Source organism: Sus scrofa, chromosome 1, assembly GCF_000003025.6.
Source record: "Sus scrofa isolate TJ Tabasco breed Duroc chromosome 1, Sscrofa11.1, whole genome shotgun sequence".
NCBI classification, from domain to species: Eukaryota; Metazoa; Chordata; class Mammalia; order Artiodactyla; family Suidae; genus Sus; species Sus scrofa.
In genome coordinates, this window is record NC_010443.5 from 119,905,947 (window position 1) to 119,917,978 (window position 12,032).

Here is a 12,032-nt window from a genome sequence, read left to right on the forward strand (position 1 = left end):
TGTGGCGCAGTGGTTAACGAATCCGACTAGGAACCATGAGGTTGCGGGTTCGATCCCTGCCCTTGCTCAGTGGGTTAACGATCCGGCGTTGCCGTGAGCTGTGGTGTAGGTTGCAGACGTGGCTCGGATCCCATGTTGCTGTGGCTCTGGCGTAGGCCGGTGGCTACAGCTCCGATTCAACCCCTAGCCTGGGAACCTCCATATGCCGCGGGAGCGGCCCAAGAAATAGCAACAACAACAACAACAAAAAGACAAAAAAAAAAAAAAGAAAAAAAAAATAATCACAGCTCAGCATATACAGAAAATAATCCCATCGCAAAAAATATCAAATGACTAAATACATCATCGTCCTTCTTAATGACTTCTATTTCATCATAAAGACTTTCTCCTAAGAAAAAACATGGACACCATACAGTAGGATACCAGGCAATTAGTTTACTTGTTTATATTTAAATGCAACATGAAAGATTCAACTTCTATGTAGACGTATGTGTCACATGTGTGCACACATCAGCACAAAGATGTACGTATAGCAACCACTGTCATTACTATTCAAGACACCCAGAAATACTCACAGCAAGAGTTTCCACACAGGCATAGCTGTTTTGAGTGCATGGAGTGACTGAGAGTGGGGGAGTGGTGGGAGGTGATGGAATAAAGTTGTCCTTACTCTTATTAGCCCAGGAATAACAAGCAATGACTAGACAGTATGAAGTCTGTCCTTTTGCTTGTCAAAAACCAAAGAGGTGATAATACTTTGTCTCAAAATTCCCAAGCATTCTTTACACTGAAAATGGGAGGCAGCCAGAAAGCCACACAAAAGAGCCAACTCTGTTTTGCAACACTTCCCAATAATGGAAAGAATGTTGAATCTCCTGGGTATTATAATATGATTTTTTATTACAAAAAGTGATCTTATACAGCAATGATAATAGAAAATACTCATTTTGTAACTAGAAAATATAGCACTTCAAAAGTGAACTTTAGGAGTTCCTGTCAAGGCTCAGTGGTTAATGAACCCAATTAGTATCCATGAGGACACAGGTTCAATCCCTGGCCTTGCTCAATGGGTTAAGGATCCGGCATTGCTGTGAGCTGTGGTGTAGGTCCCTAAGCCTAGCTTAGTACCTGAAATTATAGGTTGCCCCCCTCCCACAGATATTTATTAATAGAGACTTGAGAATACTTTTAAAGAAAAATGTTCATTAAGTCAAATTAATATAAGTTACTTTCATTCCCCATCAATAGGCACATATATACATTCTGCTACTTCATGGTGATAGCAATGAAGTTGTATTATTCCACCTGCCTGCTCAAGCCCATATCAAAAATACAGGTTTTAAATGATATGCTAGCTGTAATTCTGGTTCCTTAAATACAGCCTTTGACCACAAAATAAAGGACAGCAAACTGGCTTTGGAGGCCATGAGCTAAGCTTTACTGTAAGAAGTACACTTTAATCAAGTAAATTAACGGATCATAATTACTTAACAAATAGATAAAAATCTCATTAAAATGTCTGTCAGTGAAAATTATATGCTTCTCCCTTGCAGTGGAATTTTGTTTTAATAATATATTCCCAGTGCTGGAAATGAAAATATAGCTTTTGCCCAGGCTTGCTGGCTGGCTTTTGGAGATAGAAGTTTTGAGAAAATGCTGTAAGTTGTCAAATAAATATATTGAATGCAGTATGAGGAAAGCAAAACTGCCCTCCAAAATATAATAAGGCACCATATATGAATTTCACCTTCTCTTATCTACCTTCTGAGACTCTATAAGGTACAGTGTGTTCCTCTGGCAAAAGGAGCTGCTATTACCCAGGCCCTCTTATCTTCCCTGGGCCTTCACTGGCACAATTTCCAAAAACTTCAGCCAACAAGTGGCAAAGCTGTCAATATACATCACTGTTCTTTTAGCCTCAACTAACAGTATCTGAGGTTGCGGGACTTTGCAAAATACAGCCAGAAGTTAAAATTCAAGCTTCCCCAAAGAAGAAGCAGGATATGGATTTCCAAATAGGAAAATATAAGCCATAAGCTTTTAGACCTGTAGTATAAAGCACCAGTTAACAGGGATTCTCTGCAGATTAAGAGAAAGACCACTAGACTCTGCCAGGGCTCAATCAGTAGTGAAGGTTCTAGTCTCAGTTCTTTCCCTAATTGTAATAACTAAGGCAAATCACCTAACTTTGATTTTCTATCTGTGAAACAGAGGGTAAATGCCAGATCAACGTTTCTTAACCAGGCGTGTTAATGTCCCCCAGGGGACAAGTGGCAATATCTGGAAACATTTTTCATTGTCAAAACTGGGGGGAGGGCATATTAGTCACATTTTTTATTTTCTGTATTTTATGATGCTTTGACATCTTGAGAGCTTTGCTAATCCTGGAAAGACTACCCCCTCCCAGGGCCAATTCCTAGGGATATCAAACAACTTCCCCCTGCCACTGCACCAGTGTGCCTTTCATACAAAAGCTGACCAATTCAGAGCCCACACCCCAACCACCTTTCATCTCTCACACACCAAGCCAATATTTCCCCCTGCCCTAAGTTGCCCAGGGCCAGGTAGAGGCCACTCCTGTTGCCCAGAGCTATCAAAATTATTTAAACTATCCAATCCTAAAGTTGCTCAAACTTGCTTACCCTGTCTTACTTATTCCCTCCCTTAGAAACCACAATAAAAGTTCTGGACCAGGAGTTCCCACTGTGGATAATGGGATCGGTGGCGTCTCTGGAGCACTGGGACACAGGTTCGATCCTTGGCCCTGCACAATTGGTTAAGGATCTGGCACTGCCACAGCTACAGCATAGGTTGTACCTCTAGCTCAGATATGAACCATGGCCAAAAAAGGGAAAAAAAGTTAATCATCGGCTGTATTTACCAAAGACAGTCTCCCCTGCCAAGAGAGAAAAGATTTCTTACAGGAAAGAAAATTTCAGGAGATGTTTGAAAACAAAGATGTTGGAGAAAATAGTTGAGAACAAATATGTCAGTAGAAATATGAGTCAGAAGTGGAAGAAATGGAAAGCAGACAAAAAGTTCATCTGGATAAAGAGGAGGAGGAGGTTGGCAGCATCAGGGAAAAGTCATGAAAAAGCTAACTGTTCAAAGGCAGCTACTTGGTATCAAAGGGTTTGAAAAATTATTTCATTTCTCTTTATTACCTAGGACCTACCTCAGGGTCAAGATCATCCAGAACAGTTTCTAGTTGTTTCAGCTCTACTTCTGATAGATTCCCAAGGAGTTCATCTTCATCGAGGTCCTTGTACTTTTCTAAGTCCTTCCGGAATGATAGTGCCATGGTGTGGAGTAGAGTAAATCACTTAATTTTTGCTATTCAGTACAGTCAAAAGTGATTTCTATTTTTTCTTACAGCTATGGAGAGAAGAAACAAAAATACTTACATGTTAAGTTACCTCCACCTACTTAGATCTATTTTAGGAAATATAATTTCCATGTGTCATATATACTTTGACCATATATCACATACTACCCTTGTCTATGGATCATTCAGTGCTTTTACTTTTTGTCTCTTGTTGACAAAAAGCAGCCAAACAAAAACAAAAAACCACAACTGGGAAAAAAGAGGGAGAGAAGGGAATACAATTCAAATCTATTAAAACAGCAACTTGAAAGGATTTGGATTTTCTAAAAACTAAGTTTTGGGGGGAAGAGCTTATAATATGTGCCAAAATACAATTTTTTTCCATTAACAGCTTAAAATGATTACCACTAGAGTACTTTGCTTAAGCAGAGTATGTTTGAGGCATGTTTGTTTTACTGTAAATTGCTTAGAAGAACATTATTTTCTAACTCAATATGATTACAGAGGGGACATTAAAATACTCTCCATGGCAGGAGTGGCCATTGGAAAAAAAATATTTTTTGAGATGGTGCATTTAAAAAAATTGTTTGAGGAGTTCCCTGGTGGCTCAGTGGGTTAAGGATCTGGCATTGTCACTGCTGTCTCTCAGGTTCATTCCCTGGCCCAGGAATTTCTGTATGCTGCAAGTGCAGCCAAAAATAAATAAATTTTTTTTGAAAAGGCATTTTTAAAGGAAAAATATACAGCATTCTGAAAATATTTTAGTAAAATACTCAAAACCATGCTGGGATGTGTTGTCCATTGACTGGCAAGTCTGGTCAGGAGGGTCTTCACCATTTCCTCACCTTGGAGATCCCTCCCAAAGAGCTACAAAGTGACTCAACAAGCATCATTTTTCCAGATACAGCAGGACTATTCTATAGGAAAAAAATACCTACAGTTAAGTCCCACAAAAAAAAGTGTGAAGTAAAAATAAAGTATTTCTATAAATTCTAGCCATATATGTGGATCATTTGTCTCATAAATATTTCTATGTGAATAAGAAATAATCCTCAGATTTAGTGATTTAGCTAAATTTTTCTTGGCCACAAAATGCCCAGTACTTCAAAGTTTGGATATACTTCCCACATCCTTCTCCCAAGTTTTTCCAGCTTAGTATTTTAACTAGTATATTTTCGTTCTCAAAGCAGTAACATTTTATGGGTCCCTTTATATGTTTTCATCTCCTAAGAAGAAAGGAAGGTTCACCACAGGGGTCTGTCAGCTAGCAACCATCTGGGACCAATAACAAGCAAATTAACAGAGCTGTGCTTAGGCAGATGTTAAACTGCAGACATTTTGTGTAACTGCCCAAGACAGAACTGGCTTACACCTGTTCCTCTGGCACCTCATCTGGTTTGGCAGTTATTCTGGATTTTTTCACTTACTGAACACATAAGTATTATCACTGTTGTCATTACTAAGTCTGGTAAACCTCCTTTGTACTTTCAACTTCAAGACAACAAGCTGATCAAGTATCCGGAGAGTGTATTCCCTTGATTAAAAATAAGAGAGTCAGAATTCCTGTTGTGACTCAGCAGGTTAAGAACCCATGTCATCTATATGAGGATGTGGGTTCTATCTCTGGCCTTGCTCAATGGGTTAGGATCCAGAGTTGCCATAAGATGCAGCTTGGATCCAGCATGGCTGTGGTTGTGGTATAGGCCGTCAGTTGCAATTCAACCCCTAGCCCAGGAACTTCCATATGCCGCAGGTGTGGAGCTGTACAAAGAAAAAAGATAAAAATAAAACTGCAGAGAATATTCAATAGAATATATTAGCACTTTCAAATATACTAGCCATAAAATGCAATGCTAAATAATGTGGCAGGCAATTTTAGGGGAAAATTATTTATTTTTGATTTATAAGAACATCTTATAAGAAGAACATTTTGAAAAAATACCCCTTTCATTAAAAATACCAATGACATGGTATTTGAGACAGGTAAGGGTAAAAAATTAATAAAAGTACATGAATACATACCAAGAGTAATTATTTAGCTTTCGCTATTTTTTAAATGTTTGGATAATCAACCCAAGAATTTTTTAATGTGGTTTAATATAATTTATTCTTTCCCGCTGTATAGCACTGGGAACTATATCTAGTCACTTATAATGGAGCATGACAATGTGAGAAAAAAGAATGTATGTATACATGTATGTGTGACTGGGTCACCTTGCTGTACAGTATAAAATTGACAGAACACTGTAAACCAGCTATAATGGAAAAAAAATCATTATAAAATATTTTATTCTTGAGGTTTAAATATTAAAGCCAACTTCTTGTTTAATAAATATTTCAAAGAGATACATGTTATTTTAATTAATTCGAGCATCCCCTCACTTTACTCTCAAGTTTGCCTGTATGGGCCATGAAATCAATGGTCACCTTACTAATAAGGTACTATAATGGACAATATGATAGGAATGGGATATTAGGGGCAAAGGCAATGTTATATGGCACCCAGGGTCTATGGATTTGGAACATGACATTCCTTAGAGTGACTAAAGAGGTTACTCCAAGAGATGGCTCTTTATCCCAAAGTAAAATGTGTCACGCAAAGCATATTTATAGTATTGCTTAAAGATTACTAAAACGAACATTATGAACACACTGCCCAGACTCAGAAAGACAAGATTTCTAGTACTCTTAGGTTCCCCTTTTCAACTGCATTGCTCCCCACAAAAGAAGTAGTCATTGTACTGAATTTTGAATTAATCATTCTTTCTCTACAGTTTTACCTTAAACATATGTATCTTTAAACAGTTTTAGTTTTGCTTTTTTGTACTTATATCTATATGGATACATAAAGTATGTATCCTTCTGTGATTTGCTTTTTATACTCAGCATTGCTTTAAGTTCATGCTGAAAGCTGTAATTCCTTCATTTTCATTTCTATGTCATCTTCCACTGCACAAATGAACATCTCAATTACTTGTAGTCTTTCCTGCTCTTTTCTTCTGCTATAAACAATCTTGTTACCTATTTCCTGGTATACATGAGCAAAAGTTTCTCCAAGTTGTTCAAACCTAGGAGTGGAATTGCTAGGAAAAGAGTATGGTATTACTCAAGTTTAATAGGTAATGTCAGACTATTTTCAAAGTAGTTATACCTATTCACATTTCTAGAAGATTCAGTGCATAGCAATTTCATGTTTTCATCCTTGCTAACTGTTGGTATTATCAGAGGTTTTCAGTTTGCTCATTCTGGTAGATATGAACTGATGTTTCACTGTGGTTTTAATTTGCATTTTGCTGAGTTATGATGAGGTTGAGTATCTTTTCATATGTTCTTTGCTTTAGACTTAGACTTAGTTCTTTGCCACTTAGACTTAGTGGCATTCTTAGTCTGGGAAGAATCTGTTGCCCATTTTTATATTGTGTTATCTTTTAAAGAGAACAGATGCTCTTTACTCTGTTTTGGATACTAATCTTTGTCAGGTATATGTTAAAAATTTCTTCTTTCGGAGTTCCCGTCATGGCTCAGTGGTTAGCAAATCTGACTAGGAACCATGAGGTTGCAGGTTCGATCTCTGGCCTTGTTCAGTGGGTTAAGGATCCGGCGTTGCTGTGAGCCGTGGTGTAGGTTGCAGACAAGGCTCAGATCCCGCGTTGCTGTGGCTATGGCGTAGGCCGGTGGCTACAGCTCCAATTCAACCCCTAGCCTGGGAACCTCCATATGCCATAGGTGCAGCCCTAGAAAAGGCAAAATTCAAAAAAAAAAAAAAAAAAAAATTTCTTCTTTCATTTTAACTCTTAATAGTTTATTATGGTGTTTTCTAGGGGAAACATATCTAAGTGTTTTTCATTTGATTTTTTAAAGAATTTACTCCTTTGGCTTGCTTTTTCCTTTTCAAAGCATCAGAAAGGCAATTTCTTCAAATTTGGATTATGAAATTTTGCTAAGAGGCAAGGACTTCCAGATAATATACTCAAGTTTCCCAGAAGCTTTTATTCTGCTTCAGTATAAAGAATATGACCACTGTTCACCCTAACTACAGTTGCTCAAAACTCACAAAAAGTGTCCACATTCTCAGATTCTCTAACTTGATTGTAACTTCCCTCTCAAATCTCATCTTTGACTCATGATTATCTGCGTACTGACAATGAGCCACATAGTAGCAAGAGAAGCTCAGATTTTCTTTGGAAGGGAAGCTCTGGAAGCCTTAGCTTGGCTTTCTGTTTTGTAAATAACATGTCCTCCCTTGCTAATCCTTTGGCATCTATAAACTGGGAGGGAACAAATTCTGAATGGTTTCGACCAGCGTGCTAGAAAAATATTTTAAATCTATACTGGTTCTACAGGAAATTTTTTTCAATTCCTATGCTAATATAAAATACTTTTCATAAAAATACATTTTATAATTCATATAGTACAGAATAGATTTTTTTAAGCATAATATTCTCATAGTCATTTTTTAAAAGGTTGTATATAAGTAAAAATTAGTTTTGCCAGGTTAGGCAAACTTTCAGGCAAAAGTAAAGTTTTTAACTTGAAATTCTGGGATGATCAGACTGTTTAATTCTCATCCTTACTCACTTTTTAGAACAGTGTTTTCATGTTTTAGAGTGAAACAGAATTGCTTGAAAGGCTTAGGACACCACCCTGGGCCCCACCCCTGGTTTCCTGATTGAGTAAGTCTAGGGTAGGGCTGAAAATCTGCATTTTTAACATGCTGCCAGAGGGTGCTGATGCAGCTGGTCTGGAACCAGGCTTTGTGAGCCACTGCTCAGGAGGGGTGCAATTTGTAAATTCTGACAATTAGGTCTCACATTCTTATGGCAGTCTATCTTGTCCTACTCACAGGCCGAAGAACTTTGCTACAACACTCCCCAAAGTCTATGGGCACTGTTGTCATGATATGCTTTCCTTTTCACTCTGCCACTGCTTCACTAGATTTTAGTTTTCAGGGGCAATACTGAGGAACATAAGGGAACTCTTGGAATATTCTGGGCCCAAAGCCTTTTACTCCATTAACCAACTTTCTTTTTATTTATTGAAATGAACTGTTATTATTAAACAACTTCCTTTTCATTGTCTCTAGAATCCTCCTTAGTTTTCACAAAAGACTTCCAGGACCCTGCTAATTTCCAGATGGATCCTCAGCCATATCATGTCACATGTTTTTAACTTTAGCTTTCTATTTAGATGATCTTTAAAAATTAATAGCTATATTCTGGATCTTGTAGGTCACTTAAAACAAAGCACTGTCATGAGATTTCAGATGCCATATTTACATTTATATTTATCATTGCACCAGCACCATGCAGAACTGCTTTAATTTGTTCTAAGAGACAGCCTTAATACCTAAATGATACATTTGCACAAAACAGAGACAAAGCACTATGTATGTAACTGATGGTTTCTGAAATCCATTTGTTTCAAACCTTTGTTTCAAACAAAGAAATATCATAGGAAAGTTACGTCTGCACATGGTAAATGGCAGGACAGGCACAATGAACTCAAAGAGAACTGAAGCAGTCAGTACCATATTCCCATGAATGGCAATTTGCTTTCTGCACAAATCATCAGCTAACACTGGGATCCACAATGACAATGATTTTTTAAGAGAAACACTACTTTATTTAACCAATTTCCACTTATTTTTCTTCTTCTTCTTTTTTTTTTTTTTTTTTTTTTTTTTTTTTTGGCACACCTGTGACATATGGAAGTTCCTAGGCCAGGGATCGAATCCAAGTCACAGCTGTGACCTATGCCAGATCCTTAACCTCCCTCACCACAGCAGGAACGCTGGTCTCACATTTTTTAATAGAGTAAGGACTTGACACTGACTATACTTAAAAAAACAAAACAAAACTGGAACTACAAGATTCAGTGATAGAGTCTCTAATATTTGAGGTGCTAACCTTTATTTCATCATTATTTCAACAAGGCAGGCTCAAAGTTCAGCCTCTTATTTGTTCTCTCTTTAATGCACACATGTGATCATGCTGTTCTCCGGTTCAAAAACCTAATCTAGATGCATAGTACCTTCAATGGCATTAAGCAAATTATAGTGTCAGTGGACCAATCTGGCCTGCTGCCTGTTTCTATATACAATGTTTTACTGCAACACAGTCACATTCATTCACTTATGCATTACCCATGGCTGCTCTTATGCTACAATGGCAAAATTGAATAAATACGACAAAGATCATACGGTCTGCAAAACCTAAAATATTTACTATCTGTCCCTTTACAGAAAAAGTTCGCCAAGCCCTGACCTACAAGATAAAGTTCAAATTCCTCAGCATGAGACACACAGTTCACAACCAGGTCCCAGCCAACTTTATAATATTATCTCTGGCTGCTCCCATCACATAGCCAATATGCCAAACACACCCAAATCAAGGTCTCTAGGCCTTTGCTTATTTCATTCTCTCTCTACAATGAATGTACTCTTTCTCACCTTCCTCTGACCTCATTCAAACCCCTACATAGTCTTTAAGTTCTAGCTAAAATGTCATACATCTCTTCCCTGAAATTTTCCCTGCCCTCCATTCCCACCTCTAAGAAAGGTTTTATCTTCAAAACGTAGGGTTATAATTAATAATATCAACATATAATGTTAAGAGAATGTGTCCCCCCAGAAAGTAAACAGAATAAATGACCATAGAATGGTGGTTACAAAACCATAGAGAGAAGGCAGCAAGCAGGCAGATAGAAGAAAATGAGTTCACCAAGCAAGATTTGGCCATGTTCATTAAGCATGGGGAGTCATGGTATTCTGACCAACAGATGTGACTGGCTATTACACTCCTCATATGAAGAATCATCAGATGGACAATGCCTGATGTCTTTCAACATTTACATCTCTCAATTCCCCTTATTCTTCTCCATGCTCACCAAGTAATCTTCTAATTAAAACTTGACTATTCACATAGCTTTCCTCGCTGTAAAATAATAAACTCACATTTTGACTTATTCACCAGTCTTTTATGAGTACAGTTAGTATGGGCCAATTTTAAAGAAATTAGGCACCTACTGGTGGCCTGAAATCAGGTCTCTGCAAAAGCAAAGCTGAGGACCACCACACTTAATCCTTTTCCAGGGTTGGCTGGCCAGCTACTCCCAAAGACACCCTCTACCTAAAGTCAAACCAGCAAAGACACTGTATTTAGTCATCTTTCATTGGTCTCTCTGGCGGGACACTACAAGACCCCTGAAGAGCAGAGATTCCCTCCTAGACCTCAATTTCTCACTGGGTTGTCATCACCAAGTTCATGACCTGCTTACACATAGTTAAGCCAAATTTGACTTAACTGAATCACATATCAGGTCTCCCCTTTCCCTTTTTTGGTAGTTCCCTCTACCTCCCCCAGATTTCTAGTGCCTCTCTTGCTCCCTCATTCTTTTTTTTTTTTTGTCTTTTTGCTATTTCTTTGGGCCGCTCCTGCGGCATATGGAGGCTCCCAGGCTAGGGGTCTAATAGGAGCTGTAGCTACTGGCCTACGCCAGAGCCATAGCAACGTGGGATCCGAGCCGCGTCTGCAACCTACACCACAGCTCACGGCAACGCCGGATCATTAACCCACTGAGCAAGGGCAGGGACGGAGCCCGCAACCTCATGGTTCCTAGTCGGATTCGTTAACCACTGCACCACGACGGGAACTCCGCTCCCTCATTCTATTTCCCTTATCACAACTAAAAAGGCACTGATAATTAGTATTTGATCCTTCTGCTAATCCTGTACAGCCTCTGCATTATTCATTTCTTCTTCCCTCAGTGTCAAACCATTTTGGCTTGATATTCAAAGTTCTCTGCTGTCTTTTCCCGTTAAAACAAAAGAAAAGAAAAAAACAAAACAAAACACCTGATCATTAGTCGTCAGACCTCTGAAATTAAATACATGCTCTGATGAAGATTCAATTTTCTTTTGAGTACAGAAGTGAATTTCCTCCTCGGAAGATACCAAACCTCACTCTTCAGATGTGCTAGGCTTAAGATTGTGTGTCTTTTCCTCTTTGGCTTCTCCTAGGACCCCTGGATACTGAAACAATCTGTCCCACTAAATCAAAAACTTCCTTTTCTGTCTCAAGCTTCCCAGATGATTATGTTTTCCAATATACTCACAGTTCATTCAACAAATATTTTGAACATTTCCTGGACCAGCAATCAACTTGTTCCAGACAACAGACATGAGCAGTGTACAAGATCGACAAGTTCCCTGCTCCAATTTATTTTAAAGGAAGCATTCAGACAAAAAACAATGAAAAAAAAAAAAAAAAACCTAGGTAATAACAGATAGCAATAAATATGGTAAGGAAAAACCTAGGACAATGCTTTGGGGGAAATAAGAGTCAGGAAAGTTACTTTAAAGTGGTTCAGATAGACTGTTCTAAAAAGTGATTTTTGTTTCCCCCCTCTCTAAGGGCTGTACTCATGGCACATGGAGGTTCCCAGGCTAGGGGTCAAATCAGAGCTGTAGCTACTGGCCTACACCACAACCACAGCAACGCCAGATCTGAGCCAAATCTGCGCCCTACACCACAGCTCATGGCAACACACTGAGCGAGGCCAGGGATAGAATCTGCTTCCTCATGGATGCTAGTGAGATTCTTTTCCACTGAGCCATGATGAGTACTCCTCCTGAAAGGTGACTTTTGAGCCAAGATCTCAAAGTCTCTAGCAGCTCTCTCAGCCTAGGATTCTGCTAACAGCAGCAATC

At 38.5% G+C, this 12,032-nt stretch overlaps 1 protein-coding gene across 1 annotated transcript in view; it reads right to left on the reverse strand.

Annotated features, from left to right (window-relative positions):
* TMOD3 (tropomodulin 3) overlaps window positions 1-12,032 on the reverse strand; it is a gene marked incomplete at its 3' end in the record, with an annotated part of 83,918 nt that overhangs the window by 41,069 nt on the left and 30,817 nt on the right. The window contains 1 exon segment of the mRNA NM_214294.1: window positions 3,176-3,375. Within this exon segment, the coding sequence (NP_999459.1) occupies window positions 3,176-3,301 (126 nt within the window). The 5' untranslated portion in view covers window positions 3,302-3,375.